At 40.7% G+C, this 24050-nt stretch overlaps 2 protein-coding genes across 5 annotated transcripts; both read right to left on the minus strand.

Annotated features, from left to right (window-relative positions):
- Positions 1–248: 248 nt before the first annotated feature.
- jakmip1 (janus kinase and microtubule interacting protein 1) lies at positions 249–23759 on the minus strand. Of its 4 annotated transcripts, none has more exons than XM_085429930.1 (23): positions 23240–23759; positions 15387–15700; positions 14537–14869; positions 13926–14087; positions 11971–12183; positions 11166–11279; positions 10783–10929; positions 10377–10547; positions 9124–9183; positions 7706–7834; positions 7369–7497; positions 7121–7204; positions 6150–6212; positions 5181–5279; positions 4258–4359; positions 4091–4144; positions 3944–4009; positions 3199–3267; positions 2924–3001; positions 1774–1983; positions 627–692; positions 407–483; positions 249–311 (listed from the first exon to the last, which is right to left on the minus strand). In XM_085429930.1, the coding sequence occupies exons 2-22, from the start codon at positions 15540–15542 to the stop codon at positions 433–435; spliced, it is 2556 nt and encodes an 851-aa protein (XP_085286056.1). In that variant the 5' UTR covers positions 15543–15700; positions 23240–23759; the 3' UTR covers positions 249–311; positions 407–432. The 4 variants fall into 4 exon arrangements, with proteins under 4 accessions (XP_085286056.1, XP_085286064.1, XP_085286070.1 ...); XM_085429938.1 differs by lacking the exon at positions 23240–23759 and adding an exon at positions 23091–23213; XM_085429944.1 differs by lacking the exon at positions 23240–23759 and adding an exon at positions 16886–17228.
- On the minus strand, positions 7843–9117 carry LOC146717717 (uncharacterized). The gene has a single exon (XM_085429961.1). The coding sequence runs from the start codon at positions 8286–8288 to the stop codon at positions 8151–8153; it is 138 nt and encodes a 45-aa protein (XP_085286087.1). The 5' UTR covers positions 8289–9117; the 3' UTR covers positions 7843–8150.
- Positions 23760–24050: the final 291 nt, after the last annotated feature.

A 24050-nucleotide genomic window follows, 5' to 3' on the forward strand; every position in this document is an offset into this window, starting at 1 on the left:
TCTTGCGTTTGTAAATCGTCTGATTCAGATTTTTCCCTCGTTAAATCAAAGTGTTTGCTTTACAGAGGAGTTGGGGTTTTATGTTCCAGGTCCAGGGATCACTATAACAGATGTTACTTATAAATAAATCTCACTTTCTTCTCATGTATATCTGGTTATTTATTAAATTTTCAAATATGTTTGCATTCCAGTCTTCTGCAAAAGTGCACATTTATCAAAAAGGCCATAAGGTTTAGTTGAACTGTCTACAAATGCATAAAAAACAATTAGGTTTTATCTCATCTTCGCTCGCCACCACAGCACCTTAACACCTAAGAAAAAGAAAAGAAAATTTGAACTCTTTCCTAAGAATTATTGGCAGGCATCAAAACTGTGCCGAATTCTAGTATTATACAGTTACTTCTACCTGATGTGGGTCCATGGGCATTTTCATTAAGGCCAAAGAATAAATGCTAAAGAGAAAAATAAAAAGAGGAACAAAAACTAAAGGAACACAAGAGGTTTAATCAACAGGTGAGGAAAGAGAGAGAAGAAAAAAGTGACAAAAAGTTTAGAAAACACCACCGCACAGAAGATGTCATTGATACCTTGCACTAATAAAAAACAAGTCAAATTTGAGTGTGTACCTTCTCCTCTATTTCCTTTATTTGTCTCTTTTGCAAGTCAATCCTGTCCTCCAGCTCTCTTATTCTCTGCAACAAAAAGACAGAAGTGGTTAGCTCGTGGCCACGCGAAACACATCTGATTGATTCTGACACAATCATTTCCTCAGGTGCAACAACATTTCATTTCATTTCTTTATTTATTTCACACATGGTTCAACAGTTAAGTTAGGCTGCTATCAATCTATTCCTGCAGACACTCCAAATAGTCTTCTGACTTTCCCATCATGCCATACTGTCTCCATGGCAGCTGTTGGAATGAGCTGCCATGGCAACTGAAGAGCAGATTTAACAGTGACACTGTTTGAGACTTAAAAGCTGAGTGGCTTCATCAGTGACTCGGTTCTTTGTTCCTAACATATTAGTTTAAATAGCTTTCCACTGTGAGTGCTCACTATACAGTACATAAATACAACTGAGGCAGGCAGGCATATTTTAAAACAAATACATGACATTTTGAAGTTAATATCTTGTGCAGCAAATCAAATTGAGGTTGAGGTGAATGCTCCAGTTAAATATCACTTCTTAACTACAGAGAAATTGGAACGAGTGTTAATAAAAGCCACACTGTGGGGACTTTTTAAGTGAGCATAATTCTCAGAGTTATTATTGTAAAATATATCACAAATTAAATCAGATGCATTTCTCGGACCTGCAAACATGTTGATTTCTAATCGGTTCAGTAGTTTGAGCATATTAATTAGTAGATACATTAAAAATGTGCAGTAAGTACGGTTAGAGGATATTTTGTTAGTGAGTTAGAGTACATGTAGTGTCATGTAGTCAATGGATAACACAATGCCAAAAGCCATGGGTGTAAAGTATCGAAAGGGCTGCTGAGTGGAGGGATACTGAAGGTGTCAGGGTATTCAGATCACAATGAAACACACAAACACTCACACAAATCCAAGGTCATTCTGTCTCATCTTTCCACTCACCCACTTTTACATATGCACTTACAGATAGAGTTACAGGTAGCACGTACAGGGATACTGCATCTTTTTCAAAGCACCAGAGATCTGGTGGGGTTAAAAGTTCCAGACAGGTACCAGGGGTCAGATTCAGGGAGGGCAGGACTCAACAACCTGACTGGGTTTGTTTTGAGCCTTACCTGCTGGGCCTGCTGTAGGAGCTCCATGCGCTCCTGTAAGATTTGACTGTCATACTGCCGGCTCTGCCGGAGAATCTGACGCCGCAGCTTGTCCACGGCTAGCCTCAGCTCCTCCCTCTGCCTGTCTGTCAGCGACTCAGCCACCGCCTGGCATGCCGGCTGCTCCTGCTGCAGAGCGCTATACAGCGTGGCCTCCAACTCCTCGATCCTCTGCACAGCCAGCCACATATACACGCATACATGTATACACCCACACACACACACACACACACGGACGTGCACATGCACATGCAGGAACACACACAGGCATGCACAAGCACAAACAAGGGAATACACATATGCACACAAACACACAGACACATACACACAACACTGTGACCATGGCAGATATGGGGAACACTTTTCCACTTTACATTGAGGGCTATTCAACCTTGGTTTTTACATGGTCACTTGATTTGGTTAACAACACAAACTGTGCTTTTCTTTACACATTGTTCAAACAACAAATTCCAAGTAAGAACCAAGATCAGCCCAACACAATATCAAGTGGGACTATAAACACAAAGCAACACCAAAACTGACCAAGTAAAATGGTTAGAATTATATGGCGAATGATCTAAGTGTTAACTTCTGTTATCTGGCTACAGTCTAGTTAAATCAGTGGAAGTGGAGAATGCTTTAAGATTCATGCTTTAAAAATATATAATTAAAACCTTATTATTAAACTCACTCTTTTAACTTTCTCCTGAGCAACTTTAAATAGGATATTCATAAATGAATCATATCATACTTTCTCAAATCAAGAGAGAGTAAATCTGATCGAGGTTTAGGTCATAAACAAGTGGCCACGTATCCCGGCCAACTGAGTGGCTAAGATTATTAAAATAATTTAGACTTCAGTGGTAAAAGATGCAGTATCCCAACACAATGTAGCAAATTTTACCTTGATGGAGCATGTTGCATTTGTGATGGTTAACAGGGTCCTAGATGTTTATCTCATGCTGAAATGATAATGCTGCACCCCTGCATTCCTGAATTACTTTATCATCAGCCATTGTAAGTAAAAATATACACAATGGTAAGCAGTAGATATGTCTGTGTTCATATGCAGGTAAAGGCACGCTGTGTATTATTGCTCCAAGCTTCGTACCATGTAGGCTTGGTCCAAGGCCTGCTTCCTGTAGTCCAACTCCTCCTCAAGGAATCCTTTCTGCTTACTAAACAGCTCCTGCAATAAGATGTTATAATCTATAATGCAGGGCTTGGTAGAAGGTAGCATGTTGTACATAGTAGTATAGTTATAATTACGTATTAGTCTTGATAAGTTCTTTGACATAATAACAACAGGAGACTATAATATTAACACGTTGCTTTGAATATGTTGTATAAAGCTGAATTTTATGCATTTGTAGATAACTTTCTCACCTTGTCATTTTCCAAGTCGATCATCTTCTGCGTGAGGGCAGCCTCAGTGCTGTCTATCTGCTTCAACCACTGCAGATGAAGACACAGAAAGGTGTGGGATTCACATTTTGCTTCTATAAGATTAATCTAAATTAAACAAAAAATGAGTTAAATGAAATCCGTCTTTATCTTCTTCTTTTGCCTCTCTCACCCCTTCTCTAGCATCTTCTTCTGTTGCACTGAGCTTCTGCATATCCTCCTTTACCACCTCCATGACTCTTCTATGTGGTCATTCTCATTTATTTCGTGCCTGGCAGCTCGATCTTTATCATCCTTTTGTCCAATATATCAATCTGCACATGTCCAAACCAACTCAAGTTTGCCACTCTTACGGTGTCTTCCAATCATACATCATAGCAGAGCTCACAACAATCTGTTTTACTCTTGCTGCTATTCTTCTCTCACAAATCACCCCTGACACTCAACTCCACCCACAACACCCTATCTGCACTCTCTCCTTCACCTTGTGCACTGTCCATTGCTCGGGATGTTTAACCCAGCCAAGGGGTGTGGCACAAACCAATGTACTCTTAGTGCCAGCCCCATGCCTGGATAAACGGGGAGGGTTGCATCAGTGAGGGCATCCAGCATTAAATCCTTGCTATATCAAATATGCAGGCTTGAATGAAATGGCTTTGCTGTGGTAACAGGGTGTTATAGCAATGTTTGTCCACTGTGTGTCAGAAAAGAGAAACTTTCCACTCACCTTTTCACAGAGTGAGATCACAGTCCCTGCTTGGATCACAGCCACCTGCTCTTCATTTCTGAGATTCTTTAGAAAATACAACATTGACAAAGACTCATTAGAAATTTTAAGACTAAAGTGATTTTTTTACAGTGGGTTCGAACTCACCCCATTATCTCCCAGAATATCCAACTTCTTCATCAGTTCAGGAATGATTACATCCTGCAAAAACCCCCAAACTAAATCATCAAGGCTGTTATATTAACTGTGCAGGTACTCAAGAAAGCATTTAGAAGAAAGGTTCTAGTTTGTTTGTTTTTTACTAGTGCATTCACCTTGACTCCCTCCTGGTGGCAGTAGACTTGCAGGGCACTGCTACTGTTCTCAGGGAACGCAGACATGTGGAGATTGAGGGCAGGTGATCTGCGTTCCCTTTCCTATGTATGCAAACAATGTGTTAATATTCACACATAATGTCAGCTATGCAATTATTCATTGTACCACGGGCAGTTCTGATCAACAAAAAGAAAAATAAATGGTGGTGTAAGTCAATGACACTATGCAAAATGGCAGGGAATGAGGGATTTACTTACATGACAATGACAACATGATCAGGATCTGCCAAAGGAGGGCGGTGAAAACCGATGGAAAAGGGGTCAAAGAAACCAAGCCAACAGAATAACATGCTGAAACTCTAAATTAAGCCAGTGACGTGTCATTTCCCAACATTGAGATACAACTGCTATTTAAACTGATGGAGAGTGGACTCCATCAGGGTGATGGGACTTTAGAAATAAAAAATATCATCTTAATAGTATGGTATGCAAATTCTTATTTTTTTTAAAAAAGGAAACAAAAGCATAATTCCATGGGATCCGTCCTCATTTTGTTCATATACATCAACTTTCAAATTGTGAAAAATACAACAACAGAAAATTGGGATATGCATGCAAAAATGAGACAAAATGAAGAAAAATGGGAGTGGATGGTGAACTTAAATATATTTTTATTTACTTAAAAATTATATTCTTGACAAAACATTTCTTCATTGACAAAAATATTCAATTTCAGTAAAGGGTAAAGTACACAGCTGCCATGCAAAACAAGGAAACACAGATGCATACAGTGAAGAACTGAGCAGTGTGTTTAAGGCTATGTCTGTCTGTCTGATGAGTCACTGTATATAGGTCTTGCGTCTGGAGCTGAGATTGTTGTTGTCACCTCCTGGTGACAGTATGATGTTGGCACAGTCTCTTACTTCCAGTTCAAGGACTCTGAATTCCAGCAGCTCATTTTGGTCCCGAGCATCCTGAACCTCAGCCTGCAGCCGGGACTCCGCCTGCTGCAGCGCACTCATCTGCAAACACAACAGATTCGTTACACATACTAAACACTATGAAATGTTTCAAAGTCTTGTTTGTAAATATTGAGGACAGTGTCCAAGATGCCAAAAGTCTGTTCACCGTGCACAATATGTAATAGACTGTATAAAGAAGATGGACAAAGCCACTCTAGCTGCAATGCTTTGTCAGTTTCTTGCAATTTTGAAACCATATATAAAAATTGTGAGTGAATTTGACTGTGAAACTGAGAGACACTGCACACTTGTACTGGCATCAATCAAATAGGCCCACTCTTACAAATAATATGTTTGAGGCTTCTTTTTTATTTTAATGTGGGCCAAAGTTTTGCAAAAGAACATAATTTTATATTAAAATAATTACCTAGTGATTAAGTCCATAACATCATCTGGAAATTGTTAACTTAGATCACTGATCAAGGGAGCTGAGGGTTATTTCCAATCGACTTCTATAAAGCCTGACTTATTTTTTGAGCCAAAGGATCTGCCCCCTCCTGGCCATTAGACAGAATGCAGACTTAAGGAACTGCATTGACTTTGCTTTCTGTGTCTATAATTACAAACTTTACAGCACATCTTTACAGCTGTTACTCTCGTGCATACATTTTAAATTGTGTATTTACTTTTAGTTATCTTATAAATGTTATCAATTTTTTAATCAACTGAGAGTTACATAGATAATTATCTTTTAAACAGCTACATTAACTAACTCTGTCACTATTTTCTCAGTAAAAGTTTTTATTCTGCTTATGTTTATACAAAATATAACGTTTTCAGAGGTGGTTAATAAAGAACACATCTGATCATGAAAATCAGGTATTACAACTAGTACTGAATGCCTTGATATAGAAGGCTAATCTAATGTACCTTCTCACGCAGTTCCTGGTTGGTCCTGAGCAAGTACTGCTTCTCCTCTACCCACTTTGAATCCTGCCATAACAACCAAACACAACATGAGCGAGAAATGACACTGGCAGGAACAGAAGAAGATTTAAAGGATCTGCAATGACATAGTGTGATGAACAAAACTCCCATCCCTCAAACTTGCAGCTTAAAAGACACAAGCAAATGCAAAACAGACACAAAAAAGATAGCACAGGGTGGCAGGAGCACAAGTTTATTGATGCAGACAAATGAAGCCAAATCAGATAACCAAAGCAAAAGAGCTGCAATCACAGGCAACAAGAGTTCACAGCAACATGAGGACCAAATGGCAATCTGAGATGAAAAACAGCAGCAAAGCGAGTCAGAATACCAGCTGGATCAAGCCACAGGCAACATGCAGTAACTCAATGAAATGCTTCACAAAAAAGTAAACAAAGTGTCCTGATATGAACTCGGCATGATAAATTCAGTGATTCTCTCACTACTTTCTTTAAGCAAAAAAAAGCCAGAGGCTTTCCCACTACACATCCAGTGGTTTGGCTTACTTCTCAGACCAAGATGCCTTTCGTACACATCAAATAACCAAAATCAAGTTGTATTAAGTGAGTATTTTCATGTTTTAACAGAAAGTTATATACTACCACATGAAAATCTTATGTGTTAATCTATACAAAGCTAAAATGAATCAAGGTGGTTGAAGTGTTTAATCTGTAATGAGTAACTCAGACACAAGTATTTAAAATAAAACACCATCATCGGTAAGGGCAGAGGGTGAAGGAGAGAATGCAGGCACAGCACTGACATCACACATGCAGGAAGTGACATCACAGGAATCTGCGGCAGACCTGGTCAGCAAAGCGCCAGCCAAGGAGCACAGCAGCCAGACAGACATGCAGGAGGCCCAGTGAGAGCAGGACCAGTGAGCTTCTGTCCCCATCCACTGTCTTTATTACCTGCCCCCGCTCAGCCAGGGCCTTCTCCAGATCCACGATCTTTGCCTGGCAGCTGCTGAGCTCCACCTGCAGCTGCTCACGGGTCTGTGGGCGGGAAAATGAGCCATCAGAGACTTAAATCCAAGTACAAAAGGAATGAATAGAGCAGACTGAGAAAACCATAATGAGGATCTATGCTCTAAATATTTTCTTGAATTGGAAGTTAGACTTGTACGTAGCACATTTGGAAGGTGGCAGCAGATACGAACCCTGGCCTCCCTCTCTGCATCCAGAGACCCCCCAGTCTGCTCCTGCAGGAGAGCGTAGGCCCGCTGAAGAGCCTGGTACTCTCTAGTGAGCTGACGAAAACGAAGCTCTGACTCCTCACGGGAAATGCTCTGTGATATCAAAGAGCGAATGTGTCAAATTAACACATAAAGCTTCACCCTTTACTTTTTCATAATCACATATATTAATCTGCAAATTACTGTTAACGTTCCATCTTACTTTCTTCTGATTTATTAACCCAAGATTTATTTTCCACATCTTGCAGCTGTTTAAGATGTTAAGATATTTCTTTCAGTGGATACAAAAGGACTTTCCTACCTCTTCCAAGTCCTCCTCTGGAGTTGCAGGCGTGCGGTCAGTGAGGTCAGTGTTATAAGAGGTCAGTGAGGAGGTTTCAGAGTCTATCGACTCCTCATCAAATCCAAAATATGTCTCCACAACATGCCTCTGCAGAGAGCAGTGGAGGGGGGAAAAGGGTTAAATCAACCTCAGATCTACACATATGTTATTCTGCGTATCAGCAGTTGGAAACAAAAACAATTATTATCCAGAACTATACTGCATCTGATTTCAGCTTAGGAAACTTTTAAACCAAATATTGATGTCATCAAACCCAAAAGAAATCCAATTACTTTTGCAAAGTAAGAGGAAAAATGACTAAAAGTTCAAACTTGTTAAATCTAGACACGGTCATTCAGTCAGTAATCTCATTTTAAAAAACTTAGACTGAATGACCACACTGACTGTTTACTTTTTTTTGCTTTTAACTTTTCCAGACTCCAAAGTGCTTACCATCATGTTTATAAGTCATTTCCTGGCAACCAGAGAAATAAAGGCAGACCAGGGCACACAGGCAAATGAAAGAAGAGAAATAGAGGATAAAGAGGATGTACTCTGTCATGTTGTTGCCAGGCCAAAAAGTAAACTACAAATAATATCTTAAATATACATCTATCATATCTTCAAAAACACCAGCAGATCTAAAAACTGAAGTGCAGCCCATAAAGTACAACAGCTTTTTTTGTCACTCCTAAACAAAATCTAAAAAGCCGACAACAAAGCCTCTGGTTACAATCAAACTCCTACGAAAAAAAATGGTCAGTGTCTGGGTTTGTCCTAAAAAGGAAAGCCAAATTTCCAGGTGCAAGTCCAAAAGCCAAGCTGCTGTGCCCCAATTCAGTGCTGAACCTGCCAAGCTAACAAACTGGTTCCAGGAGGAGGAGGAAGAAAATAAATGTCATGCATCTACAAACTCCTCCTCCTAGCAACATCGCAGACTCTAAAATGTCCCCTGATGTATTAGCCCAAACATGCACACACAAGTACTTAGCAATTATTTCTTTCAAACTCTGTCACCTCAGCCAATTAGATATTGTCATCCCTTTAATCCCTTTGGCACAGATAAAAGCATGAAATGCTGCATACAGCTTGCAGTTTCTGTGATGCATGTCCAGTCTCTAGTAACACTATCTTATAAAGAACAAAAATATACTCACATAAAAAAAAAATCTATAATAAAAAAACCCCAAAACAAATAATTCTCAACTAGCTGCGTGTGTGCTCACTGTGATGGTCCCAGCAGTGAGGGATGGTGTCATAATTGTCCCCTGAGCCCAATTAAACACAAACACACAAGTGAAAACAATGCTCAAGGGTCAGTCAACCACAGATAGGGAAGTTGCTTAGTTACACACCACTGGATTAACAGATGTGTAAAAACACTGATGAAAACTCACTTTCGGCAGCTTGAAAGGTTTCTTCCTGTTCTTTTTGCTCATCACCAATCGATCACGTTCCTAAGGACACAACAGATGAACATTTTTAAATTCTGACCTTTAAGAGAGCAATCGGAGGCATCTGTGGTGGCACGGGATTCACATTCATCAATCAAAACGTTACCTGCCATCAGCATAAAATGTTTTGTTCAGCAGAGTCTAATTTAGTTACATTTCTTTTCTATATTTCAAATTAAATAAAGTCACAGCATTAAACTGTAAATTCAAGAATTTAGCAGCTTCTAATAACTCAAGCTGTCAGACTGACAGTGTCAGTGAATGTAAAGAAGATAAGAGGGGAAACATAGGCAAAAACTAAAGACTAGGCCATTCTTCTCAAGGTTTTTTGTTTTTTTAAAAAACAAACAAACATATAACCATTGATCCTTCTGACATGTATAAGACATGTATAAGACATGTATGCTCCCCTGATCCAGAGGGGTCAAAAACGCAGAGAGAAGCACAACTTCAGTGTTAGTACTGTCACAATAAACGTCCCCCTTCTAGCCATGGCAATGCAGATGATTTTATTATGTATTTGTATATTGTTATTGGCACACTTAAAAAAATCCACTGACATATTACAGATAAAATATCAAGACAGAAACCTCTATACGCTTCCAGTGAAGTACACACATGAAAAATCATATTATCATTTGCAGAGCCAGAACTGTTTGCTGATTTGTTGGCCTCGGCACTCAATACAGGCCGATTAATTTAAAAAGTAAAGACGGGACAGAAGAGCAATGTGGAGTGCTGATGTTGCAGTTTGGACACCAGAGGGCAAGTTGACTGTGGGAAATAAAAATGCTTGGAACAGGTTTAACATAGCAACCAGATGATCCAAACAGAACAAGCAGAGCTTAAATGAGTAAATAAATAACTACACATAAGAAATATTATGTAAATCTGTTCATGTTTCGTGTGTCTGAAAGAAAAAGAAAAAAAGATTTTCAGCTGATATAATGGAATATACGATTTTAAATCACTGAATATCAATATTGTTACTTCTCTTAATACTCCTGCATTTGTCGGGGCCTAATATTATGCCTACAATAATAATCTTTTGCCATAATGTATTGCCAATACATTAAGAGATATTATAGTGAGAGCTATCTAAAAACATCTAACAGACGAGCTGACAGAGTAATGTTATCTGAGTATATACTGTTGTATGACCTTATGTGTTAACAGTCATGTAACCCTGTCCTGACCTGCGTGAGCTCATCAATGATGCCGCGTTGCTCAGCAACTTGCAGCTTGAGGAACTCTACTTCCTGTTCCTCATGGGCGTGGGTCAGGTCGGTCAGGGAGCTTGGTCGCTTCATCTGGGCCTGAACAGACTGCTGCTGTGATGGTGGCCGAGAGGAGGAAGCTTTCTCCTTCTGCAGGAGGGAAACAGATGGACTAATTATTTTTCATGCTATTCATCAAATGACCAGCAGAGGTCCTCTTTCCTTCAGAGAGCCCTAAAAACCATAAAACGTCTTGAATAGACTAGATAAAACTATAATATCTACTACATCCTATTACTACTTTTTGATTTTATCTTCGGGTTAAAAAAAGAGGGAGTTAAGAGTCATCAGCAGATGTTTAGGAAGACATGTTGGTTGCACTTACCATCTCAGCATTCTCACGGCTCAGGTTCTTGAGTTTCTCCTCCATGCGCTGCAGTGTTTGCAGGAGGTCATCATTTTTCTTGGACAGCCGCTTATTCTTCTCAAACATGGGCTTCATTTGGCTCTCTGCCTCTCGCACCCGTTTCAACTGAACAGAGGAAGGAAACAGGGAGGGGGGACATTGTAATCTTAAGTGTCGCCACAGAATTTCCATCTTAACTAGGACAGTCAACATCAACAGTGAGGAAGTTAGGAAATATTCGGATTCAGGTTTATTCGACATCCATACTCTTCATGGTGTCTAAACTTATGCGAATTATAATTTAAAAAATGTCTGCATGTATAATTGTATGTTTATAATGACTGCACGCGTGTTTTTCTCACTAGTTCATTCCTCTCATCGGCCAGTAGTGCATTTCTGTCCTCCAGTTTCCTGATGACTGAGTGGAGCTCTGCAATCTTCAACTGGAACCTCCTCATGTCACGCTCCTCCACCTCCTGTGAAGCCGTGGGGAGAGGAGAAGAGGAGGAGGAAGACAACAACTGAAAAAGGGAGTACATGCAGGCAGGCATGCAGGTAATGGAGACGGACAGTAAAAAGGAGGTGATGGCAAGAAAGATGATTTGGCTGTTCACAGAGTGAATGTGTATGTGAAGTACACTAACCATGTGATTTATGAACTGGTAAATTGACTGGTACTTAAATAATGCCTTTCTAGTCAGATGAGCACTCAAAGCACTATCTACTGCATCTCTCATGCACCCAGTCACACATTTATACAGCGCTGTTTATATATAATGTTTGTCTGTAAAGACAACTTAAGTATTCCTTCAAAATTGATTTTGTGGCGTTGGCTGGAATCAGGAAAAAGCTGCATAAACAACAACGTATATTAAATTCTCCATGTACGGCTCACGGATTCACAGATGTGCCAATTTCACTTTTTAACTCTATGGCATCTGTTATTAATATCAATATTATCAATTGCACTACAAAATCACTATTCCACTGTGATTTTTTTTTTATCACTTATTTTTCTTTAAAAGCTCCTCACCAGAAATACCTCACATTGTGCTTACTTTGTATTAAAATTTGTAATATAAAATATAATATAAAATATCTGTAAATATGGGAAACTTTCGGAACATATAAAAATATCTTAAGCATAAAATACTGACACTTGTATACCTGGTTGTTGAGCAAGTCTGGGTTTTCTCCTAGTCCAGGCACCACTTCTCTCTTCGGGCTGCCATGGTTGTGTCTCTCGGCCTCTCGTACCTGACCCAGCTGCTCATCCAGGGCTTCCTTTTGGAGCTGAAGCTTCTGGGCATAGCCAGCCTGTAACCCCAGCTCCCTCTCCAGAGCGCACACCACCCGGTCCTTTGCCTTCAACTCATCCATCTAAAGGAGTGAAACAGAACTAGATTATAGCCATTATAAGGAGTTAGTAAATAGGTTTTACGTCTAACCGAAGTCCTTAATATTTTATTTTTAAGACCTTTTCCAGTCTTTTCTTTTTCTATTACTCATGTTATTTATTTTTATTTTACTAGTTTATTAATGTTTTTTTCTGTTTACACTTTATTGTCCCTCCACTGCGGTTATGCCAGAATGAATCAAAAGGGGAACCCTCTCACTCACCACACATCACAAACTCATATGTAAACCACCTCTCAACTCTCATTTATCATCTTTATCTAAGCAGCTGGAGTCCATCTCTTGTCTTATTCTGTCTGGTCTTATTTTTCAAAATAAAGCACTGAAAATATTGTTCTTATTGTCTACAAAAGTGCAGAGATTTCTGAGAAGCAGCAGAAAACTCCGATTCGATTAAATCTAAATCTAATCATTTCACTCGTTTCACCTCCAATATGTGAATATTAGTTCATATGTACAATGTTTTTCTTTATAATTTATGTATGTACATTGTGCACAGCTTCAGTGTAAGATGGCGTTTGCTGAAGACTAACAATGTTTTAGCTTTTATAACACTCTGCTTTAGGTTTGATTAATTTATAAGCCTCTGTTCTTGCTCTGCATTCATGCAACCCCTCCTGACAGCTGTTACCACCTCTACTTCCCTCCGTATTTTGTTCTTTAATGCCGGTATTTCCTGCACCGCCTGCTCTCCATCAATAAGCCGTGCTTTACTCTTTGAGTTTCCTCACTCAAGCATTCCTTTACTAACAACAATGCCTGTTACTGTAGCCCTCCTGTATGTAATAGGGTAAATCAGTAACTGCAGCAGGTACACAGACATTTATACTTGCAGATAGCACCACATGGTCAAGACAGACATTGTGGCAATTAGCTCCTAACCTTCATGCTACATCAGTGAGATAAGCCCCGAGCTGGAAGTGAACTTCAGTAGAAGGAAACCAATCTGTATAATCTGTGTGTGGGTGTGTGAGTGTGTGTGTGTATGTAGGTGTGTGAGTGTGTGTGTCATTCAAATATGATCTGGACAGACAGGGACTACAGCGTTAACAGCTGCTGGGTTCGTGAAGCTAATCTATCTCAGGCATAACATGCTTAGTTTATGATGCAGTGTAAGATGTGTCTGCTTATTGCACACAGTACACCTCCCTGTTTTTGCACTTCACTAATAGTTAGCTCCTTGTGATGCACATAAAGAGGCACGTTTAATCTCCAACTATAAAATCAGTGATAACAGGGAGGGCTATTACACTTTTAATGCCCCAATAACACTTTCTTAATCAGCTTCTTAGCAACAGAGCACAACATAAACCTCTATTTACCTGAAAAAAAAGTTTAAGCTTAAGTAAAGGTAGATTTTTGTGCCTGTGTGTCTTTAAACCAACAGGATTTAAAAACAGTGAGGAAAGTTGTGAGATTTGGCCTGGTGAGGCCAATCTGCTCTGATTTTTTAGTATTTAATACTTAAGGGTGATTATTTATTGCTTATTTAATTAGGAATAATGGAGTTATTTGATTAATATTGGGCTTTGTGATTATGATATTGCCAATTGAAATTCAATTTAAAGTTAAACTTAATTCATCTTGGCTTGACAGTTAAGTGGATTCTGATAAATGTCTTTTAGAAAATACTTTTTGTATTGATTATCAGTCATCTAAAAATGAGGGTACACAGTATCGTGGCTTCCAGCTTTATGTGTTCTCACCAGCCGGCGGATGTCTTTCTCACAGTCGCGTTTAATGCGGTGCACCTCGTCCTGGTGCTGTTGGTAGGCTGTGCGGAGATCAGCTGCTTTGGCTTTATCAGCCTGAAGAGCGTTTGCAAGAGCCTCTTCGGCTTGCTTCCGAGCCATTTTCTGCTCCTGAATCTGAAATGGCCCGATGCACACATTTTAATATTTATATACACAAAAACAAAAACAACAAAAAGAACATCAGCTGTGCATTTGTAAATACTTGCCCTTGTCCTATTAATAAGTTTAATGACAGATCTAGGTAGGCTACAGTGAAACAATAGGTTGGCAACAGGCTTTTCCACCCTGCTTCCTGTTTTTCAGGACCAAATTACAAAAGTGTGCATAGTCCCACAAAAACACAGACACAGACACACACACACACACACACACACACACACACACACACACACACACACACACACACAAAGGGTATTTAAACACAAAGTGCACTCGAAAATCAAGTCTGCAATACTCATTTTACAACTTTGTTAGATCAACATATACCCTATACATGTTCTACTTTCCACAATCTGACATGTGAAAAAGTTATACTTGTCACCCCTGTACCTACTAAAACCTACCTCCTGCTGGAGCTTTATTCTCTCCCCATCAAAGGCTCTCCTGGCTTCCTCCCTAGCCTCTGCAAGAAGGGCATTTTTGAGCTTGTCAGCAGCTCCATCTCTCAGTGCATTCACAAGACCCTGCAGCCTCTGAACCTCAGTATCCCGGATCTTGATTGTTCTGGCCAGCTCGGCTTCATGCTGCCGTGCCAGAGTCTCCCGTATGGCAGCGATTTCACGTAGCTTTTCTTCATGGAGTTTGGCACGCAGGTCAGTGAGTGCTACGGCATGCTTGTGTTGCTCAAGTTCGCGAGCCTGCCGCTGCTCTTGGAGCCGCTCGCGGAGTTTGCATACCTGATAGAAGGACATAATGCAGAATATAGATTAGAGTACCCCTGACAAGTAACCATCAGTATTTACATAAAGTTTGTCCTGACTCTATTGTGCATATTTCCATATTTTTACTCTAAGTCCTGGCAGACTAAAACAAACTAGCCATGAGGGATGGAGAGATGAGCACAGAGAGGAGGTTTGTGTGTCAGTGAGCAGACTGGAGTAATAAACTGCCCGGAGACCTTTTTTTAAGAAAAAGAAAAAAAAAGAAGTATATGTATTCTGTTGCTTCACAGCAACAGAATAGCCAAACTGCACGCTAGGTAACCCTACTGTCCTATTAGAGATATTGCTTCTTTATAAGTGTGCTTACATGCTTTTAAACATTGGTTGCAAATAATTTATAAATAAAACTGGCAACCATTTCTATCCTGTTTCTGCTGAGTTGATAAAATAGGAGACGACTTCTCAACCACATTTATTAACTTTAAACGCATGTTCTCAGCTTCTTCCACCTCCTCTTCTTCCTCACCCTCACCTTCCCGCGCTCCTGCTGTAGCTCTATCTGAAGGTCCATGATCTTGCTCCTCAGTTCCTCATTGGTGGCCGGCACCGAATCAGCCATCACCTCCGATTTCTCCGGCTTCCGTCCCTTCTTAGACGGTTGAGCCGATGGGGGTGTGGTTGATGACATAGCACTCTAGCCGCCCAGTCGGGACGGACATAGAGTGCAGGGTGTGATAAAATTGAGGAGAAAATCAGTCGCTGCTCCTCCTCCCTACAAGGCCCTGCATCATCATCATCATCATCGGGACGTCTACATTGTTGCTAAAGCTTGCAGAGAGTTTCTACCTGAGAGAGAGACAGACAGACAAGCAGAGAGGGGAAAAAAAAAGGTTGAGTCAGGGTTAAAATCTGGGTTACACAGAACTACAATACTCCGGGGCCAAGCAACCAAATAATGACGCAATATAGCCTGGGGAACAAAAACTATTTTGGGGACTAACATTTGCACTCTCCTCTGCCACCCTTTTCTCTCCAACATATACACATGGGCCATTTATCACCATCCTGGGCTGCAGTCCCTGGGCTGTACTTAGCAGCTCCACAGTGCATGAAAAAGTGTCTGGCTATCAAAGTTTTAGCATCTCACAGTAGCCTTCTTCCTTTCTGTAGATTAAGAAATCTCTTCTTTGCTTTCACGAGTCTTCAGGCTGCAGATCCCATAAATCTTTCCTACCTGTTCTAAACTAATGACATATCACTACTTTTTTATCACTAAGATGACAATTAGCCAAACACTCACACAGTGCTCTAATGGAGTTACAATTCACTAATTTCACCTCGTCCATGTCTGCCTTTCTATTGCTTTCTTCTTGTCTTCCCATTATTGAATAGATTATTGTTTTAAGCAGATATCTTCATGTTGTCTTGCCAAATATAGGCAGAAGCTGCTTGCATTACTGTCATTTGATTCCTCCGCTATATTCACAGCACAATATAAGAGCAACATTTGCCTCAAAGTCTCCTTTTACTCCCTAAACATACAGGATATATTAGAATAGGGCAGTCACTAACATTGTTTTCTGATTACAGGAGCCACAATGTCACATCTTGATTGAAAATGTGATTATTAAATAATCAAATTAGCTTTTCAAATCAAATATCACCTTTGGCTAAACAGCAAAAAAGCGAGGCATACAGAAATAAACACCAACGAATTTTAATTAACGACTGAATATCTCTTATACTCCTACTCACTAAGCAAGGCCAGGTTATGATAGCAGCTATTTTATTTGCATATTTTGTTACAGATGTGTTACAGTGGCACACATCCTCTGAGCTGAAAGCGGACTCCTCTAATCTCTTCTCAGAGTGGATTGTAACCCAGTAACCTTCCAGTCATTCTGCTAACTATTAAATAAATAATGCAACAATGAGGAAGCTGGAGCATTAAGACCGCAGGTGCCTCCATCTTTCTCTACATACACATTGCCACGCATTCATACAACATACACAGATGGCAGAAATAGTTACCAAGGCAACACTTGCTCTCAAAAACGCCTCTCATAGCAAAGGATGATGGGAAGAAGGAGCCTCACGGTGGATGTGAAAAGCATACAGTTCATTATTTGTGTAGAAGTTTCAGATTTAAAAAAGAAAAAGAAAAAAAAGAATACGTAAGTGCATACATGGTATTGTTATCTGGTTGCATCTTTGAGACGAGGTTGACTGAGAGACAGAAATGCGTGGATGCTGGAGGGCGAGGAAGCTTTCTTCCACATGAATTTTTACACAGTGTGCACAGTTGAATGCTGGGAACCAGTGGGGGCAGGGAGAGAAGGGAAACGGAATAACAGAGAAAAGGTGGAAGATATAACCTACAGTAGAGGTAAAGCAGTAAAACAGGAAGGAAATTGCATACTTCTACAAAAGAAAACTAGCTCTTACCCAACTCCCCTCTGTCCCCTTAAACTCCCCACCCCCTCTTCATCTATCCAGACTTACATAAAGGCATGGCAATGTTACTGATCTCACACTTATTCACACAGACAGAGAAAGCAATAGAGGGAGGTCATTCACAGACAGAGTCTTAAACTGAACAATTAGGGACAGATACAGCTGACACATATTCACACAGCCACCAAAAGTCCTCTACCCCATTCACAATAGTAACAAACGGGTATTTATTTGCAGTAGCGCAACAGACAACTGACACACAGGCAAGTGAGGTGGAAACATGCACATATAATTTATGTGCAGTTTATGTGCAACAACAATAAATGGCTTCAGCACACTTTCTACTGTTTTCAGCATGTTTATGCATGTCAGTGTTGTTATCAAAAACCAGGTGTGCCACAGCTGAAATGGCTGAGAGGCATGACATATGGTTTCCCTGTTTTTTTCTTCTTATTCTAAGGAAGCACAGATAGACCCATAAGCACATATCACACTTGACTGTTCGTGTACACTGAGTTAGTGCAAACAGGAAGCCAAGGGTTTGTTGCTTGTCAAAAATACTACAGAGGAAGAAGCACACGACATAAAGTGAGATCAGAGATTTCTTTGCCTCGATCAATGATGAGATGAGATTGCATAACGTCATAGCAGCAGAAAACACAGATCTACTTATCTGCCGCTTTATTAGGTACATTTTGCTAGTACTGCACTGTACCCCTTCTGGCTTCAGAAATGCATTCATTTTTTGTGGTATAGATTCAACAAGCTGCCAGAAGCATTCCTCAGAGAATTTGGTCCATATTGGCATGATAGATCACACAGTTGCTGTAGATTTGGTAGCTAAACATCCATGATGTGAATCTCATGTTCCAGGACATCCCAAAGGTGCCGTATTAGATTGAAATCTGGTGACAGCGGAGGCCATATGAATACAGTGAACTAACTGTTCAAGAAACACGATAATGTTTGATTAGAGCTATGTGACATGGCGTGTTTTTAGTGTGCCATCATGTTGTTATGCTGGAAGCCATCAGAAGATGGGTGCACTGTGGTCATAAAGGGATTGACATGGTCAGCAACAATTTTCAGATAGCCTGTTGGATTAAAACAGTACTCAGCTGGTAGTAAGGGGCCCAAAGTGTGCCAAGAAAATATCCCTCACACCATTATACAACCATCGTTGAATCTTTCATACAAGGGACGATAGAGCCATGCTTTCATGTTGTTTATGGTAACCTGAATGTTGCAGTGGAAATCAAGATTCATGAGAACAGGCAATGTTTTTCTAATCTTCTAATGTCCACCTTTAGTGAGCCAAAAACTCTAACCTCTTGATCTTAAGGAGCACCAGCCAATCCCAGAGGAAATTATGTAAAGACTACATGGTTTGGTCTTCTTCTTCTGTAGTACATATGCTTCAAAATTCAATGTGTTCTGCATTCAGAGATGCTCTTCATCACACCTTGCTTGTAACAAGGAGTTATTTGACTTCTATCAGCTATCAGTCTGACTATTCTCCTCTGACGTTTGACAATAACAAGCCATTTTCGCCCAGAGGACTGCTGCTCACTGGATATTTTCTGAGCCATTCTTTGTAAACGCTGTCTGGGAAAATCCCAGCAGATTAGCAGTTTCTGAAATACTCAGACCAGCCTGTCTGACACCAACAATCATGCTATTTGATGTTTGCATTGAACAGGTGTTCCTTTAAAAAAGTGTCTGTGAGTGTAGACTGGGGAGCATTGAAAACAAAATATGGGGATATGTTATAGTGGCACTGAGAGTATTTTTAAATAGTAAAGAATTACCCACACATGGAATAACTAAAAGTTTGTGACCACAGATATGGTATTTTATATTGTTTTTGTGACTCACACAACTCAGGAAATGCAGGAAAAAAAACAGGCATCTCTGCTCAGAATTTCCAAAGGTCTGATGAACATGGTTGATGTAATAATAAACCATAAAGTGTACCTAATAAGTTGAGTATGTATCTTACAAATACTAAGCCAAGATTTCACCTGAGTCTAAAATATTTGTGCAGCAACTACAAGACATCTGCCACCCACAGTTCCCACAAAGCCTTCTGGAGCCACATCATGTTCCCAAGCTGGCAGCCAGGCGCTAAATCTCAAAGTTTTATAGATCATTGAAAGCCAGGAATGTTTTATGTGAAACTGGAAAATTTTATAGTGGCACCGAGAAGCTAAGAACCACCTTTAATGTTCGCAGGAGCAAACAAAAACCAGCAAAGATCGTAGACCTTAAATTACCTCGTCCACTCTAAGTGTAAACTGTTTGTGTAGCTTACACTGAGATGGAAAAGGAAGCAAAACCCTTCAACAAGACAATTCACCAGACAAAATTAACAGATTTGTCTTCAACATCTATATTTAGCTAATATAAACCCACATTCATTCTGAATAAAAATGTCACTATGACTCATGACTTCAATCATAAGTCATATTTTGCAACACGTTATATAAACTGAACAATAAATCAACATAAAACTACCTTCAAGGCCTTTTTAAGTGCAGTGAATGTGGCTCTGAGATCATCATCTTGAGCTAAATCACTATACTATAACTGCAAAAAGAAAAAAATTCCAAATGAGGAAATATGTTTTAGATTGTAAGATAATAAAATAAAAAGTAAATAAAATTAAACCTGTGTGACATGCCAAAACTTTGCAGCATCATCTTTTGGGTGAAGGGATTACCCTTATTAATTTTTATGTGTGTTGTTGTGTCACTAATTATCTTCTTCTCTCTAATTACCTGCTTTATAGCTCCCAGTGACTTTGTTAGAGTTACATTTGACTTAACCCATCCATTTAAAGCAGTGGTTCTCAAACTGTGGGGTGGGCCCCCCTGGTGGGATGTGGAGCCACTCCAGGTAAGGTGAGGATGATTACGGGAAAAAAAATATGGAATTAACTGTTGAATTGAGAGTGGCAGAGTTTTCATTGTTGCCATATTGGCTTTTTTTTTTAAATGGATGAGAGGGAGCAGTTCTGACTGAAAACTGCTCACTCGTTGACTGGTCAGCAAGTCGTCAGCCAATGAACCATGGATAATACTCTTTTTTCAAACAGTATGAGCAAGATTTACAAACAGACATAATTTTTAATTAAACATGACCCCAAATGAGTAACTGATTCTTTAGTTTTCCCATAGACTTGTATACAACAAGAAGTTCTTTTTGCAACCCCAGCTAACGCCATCTGGTGGCCTTCAGATAGAATGCAGGTTTGAAGCACTTCCGCAATAGCGTCTTTTTTCTTTTTCAGCCGAAAGCTATGCCTGTGTTTTATACCATCCATGGCCTTAACTCTTTTCAACTTCTGAGGTCAGGTATGCCAGAAAAAGTTTGAGAACCACAGGTTTAAAAGAAGTGTTTGGATTCCTTGGTGCATATTTGCCTTACACATGTAAGACTGCTTTGGTCTGAAATCTGGGCGAGACATAAACTCAGTCAGGTTATGTCTGGTGTAAAATCTGTGCCAAATCACACATGTGGCTCCATCCACTGTGGTGACCCCAGGGGAAATAAGAGAGGAGCGGAAAGTACTTAGTGCAATAAAGCTGTTCTCAACTGCCATATGAAAAACTAAGGTTGCAGACATATACAATTGTTTTAACATACTAATGACTTCACAACTGTTTCTTTTGCATTAATCATTGAATTTGTTGCAATTACAGCTTGGGAGCCAATCATAATATCAGTGGTTCAATCTCAATCCCAGGTGTCAAAGTGTCCTTTGCCAAGATACGAAACCCCAATTTGTTCCCAATTCATCCTTTCTAGTGTCAGTGTGCACCTGACAGATAAAAAGCACGTATAGTGAAGTGCTGTATGCATGAATGTGTAACAGTAATGCACTTTAATAGTTAACTTTTTACTTGAGCAGACATTCTGAATGGACACAAGCTTATTACACACTAACAGATGAATCTACTCAAAGCCAGACAGATCACACTTGCCTACCGAGGGTTAAACATTAAGTACACTTTACAGCAACATAAAGGCCCAATAAGTACATAAGCAAATAGGAGCTCAAACACTGACTCCTTGTTCCTCTTTCCAAGTTTAAAAAAAAAATCAACACTGAGGGTGTGGACAGGCTAATATACTGTATCTTATTTACACTGCATATTGGTTACAACACCTAGGCCTATACACAGACACACACACAGAAACAAGCCTCCTCACTGCAGTCATCAGCAGAGTGTAGACTGTCAGAACAAGGCTGGCCATGATCCAGACACCCCTCCACAGTCTGCACACACACACACACACACGCACACCCTCGGCTGTCTAGAGATTCACTTAAGATACACTGTAAAGATCCCATCGAGAGGCCGAGTAACCCAGCCAAGAGCAACACTAGTGGAGCATATGACCTAAAAACTACTATGCCAGGAGAATGACTACAAGTTACTGACCCCAATGACTAGTCAACCCAAACACACAAACAATAGTCTCTCTCTCACTGTGTCACATACACATACATTGTACTGCTGGTTTATTGCACAGGCTCTGGTCTTTGGTGTCTATTAATGTGTTAACATAGTCGTAATTATCATTGCTGAAAGCTTTCAGCCTCTCTGTGTACCTCTATGAGTATGTATGCTTTTGCATGCATGGTTGCGCTTTAGCAGTGATACCCTCATCCCGCTCCAGACCGGCATTGCAACACAATAAGAATGAGGAAAGTGCAGCAGATAAGGAAAGAGAGCGTTATACACATGAGAATAACAGAGCACTGGGATTATTCTGGTAGCAGGCTGTCACTCAGCACATTACACTGAGGAAGGCAGAGATATGGAGAAAGCAATAGGATTATGAATGAAGTATTAGTGTACAAATTAAGTTATAGAAAGGGAAGGAAAGAGAGGGGGAAACAGTGACGTACACTGGGGTCCCAGGAAATGTAATTGCTAAATCTGACAGAGCAGACCAAAATATCAGTAGACAGATCTGTATTTTGTATGATGATACTTTAATTCCACTTTTTTGGGCTCAGTTAAGCAGCTCATAAGGGAGGCATCACAATGTGGATCCCTGCTTTTGATCAAACACAAGTGAGTGTGCAACACATGCTGGGTGTCCACTCGGGCAAATTTACGAGCCTCTGGGGCCGCCTGCTACAGCAGCAGCAGCAAAACTGTTATGACAGACAGAGCCTGAGAAACACAACATGCATGGTAGTGGGCTGCCTGGGCAGAGGAATATGCCGGAGATGATGGTCTAATGCGATGTCGCCGGCCCTCTAATGAGCTGTCAAATAGGAGATTAAAGGGTAGACTACCGCCGGGTGGGAGGGTTTTTACACTGCTGAAAACCTGTTTGTCCGGCTAGCCAACCACACCCCACGGCGAGAGGCTGCTGCTGCTGCAGCATCATCATCATCATCATCCTCCTCCGGCCAGGACGGCTGTCCTTGCACTCAGAGCTGCACGGTGTTATGTGTTGATGTTTTTTCAGCAAACACGGCCACGATGCTCTTGTGCTGGTGTGACCACAAACTAATCTGGTCTAAATATTTCACCAGAGGCCTCTCTTGTTCCGGGAAGATAATGTAACAGCTCTGATGATATGAAGGGGGGGCAGCAAAAACAGTTGAATGTTAATCGCCCGTTATCATCGAGGTTCACGCTTCCTCTTTGGCTAGCTGGCAGAGTGGGACAGCTGTGTCATATCGGTTCAGCATTCAACCACAAACACAATATTCACATCTCCACAAGAAGCTTGATAGTTACTGTCGGCAGGCTGAACTCACATCGAAAGCCAGAAATGATGAGGTCCAGACGGTGCCTCTCTATCCGTTACTGCTGCACCGTTAGCGGATGTGTCACAGGAGCTAGCCGCCTGTCAGTCAACAAACCACACGCTAGAAGTTCCCCGGCTTTGCAAAGCGAACAAACTCACCTGAAATAGGAGGTCAACGGCGGTCACAAGTGGCCCGAGGCTTGTGAACGTCTCTGCCCAATCTGCTTCACATGCAGGAAGGGAGGCTGGGCTTCGCTTCGCTGTGGAGGGCTCAATGAACTCACCTCTCCCGCCTCCTCAACACCCCGGGCTCCGCTAACTGCCGACAGCCGACCCCTTTAGAAACTTTCCTCCCCGGATATCAGATATTTTAGAGCAGCTAACGCGAAGGCTGAAGCTTCGTAATAACATGACTCTCATCAGCTCCAGCCTCTTCTTGCGCTGCACGTTGACATTTTCCTCCACGCCCACACGCACATACACACACGTTAGAACGCGCGCGCTACGTCATCCGCTCCTGTGCATTTCATCCACATGACTGAATTATTAAATAAATAAATGAAACGATTCCAGTGCCGTGAACATATGTGTGTGTGTGTGTGTGTGTGTGTGTGTGTGTGTGTGTGTGTGTGTGTGTGTGTGTGGGAGGAGGGCGGCGTCGCCGGTAGCGTGATAGTAGCGCGACACCTGACTGCGTGTTCAAGAATGACACTGCGCGCGGTAATTGCGTGGACTTGTACGTCCATGCGCAGCCGGTGTTCAGGAGCCTGACTGACGCAGGGTGGTGTCGGGAACGTGCAGTGTCCTGTACAAACTGGCTCTACTTTGTCTTTATAAGGCGGATGTGACTCGTGCGCTTTAATCCTGGGAACTGATTTACAAACACAAGTATTTAACAAACATATTCTCTATTTACCATAGCAATGTATCGTGCTGAAACAAGCCCCTATCTTTGCATAACTGGTTTTGA

Source organism: Copadichromis virginalis, linkage group LG2 (assembly GCF_057382275.1).
Source record: "Copadichromis virginalis isolate Kocher_CV1m ecotype Utaka linkage group LG2, C_Virginalis_male_GT1.1, whole genome shotgun sequence".
In the NCBI taxonomy this organism is placed as follows: Eukaryota; Metazoa; Chordata; class Actinopteri; order Cichliformes; family Cichlidae; genus Copadichromis; species Copadichromis virginalis.

Coding starts and splice junctions, on each gene's coding strand:
- LOC146717717 (XM_085429961.1), bottom strand. CDS start 8,288: ATGACAGAGTACATCCTCTTTATCCTCTATTTCTCTTCTTTCATTTGC.
- jakmip1 (XM_085429930.1), bottom strand. CDS start 15,542: ATGTCATCAACCACACCCCCATCGGCTCAACCGTCTAAGAAGGGACGG. Junction 10,930..11,165: donor CCGATGAGAGGAATGAACTA/GTGAGAAAAACA, acceptor TCCTCTGTTCAG/TTGAAACGGGTGCGAGAGGC. Junction 484..626: donor TAAAGGAAATAGAGGAGAAG/GTACACACTCAA, acceptor GTGTTCCTTTAG/TTTTTGTTCCTCTTTTTATT.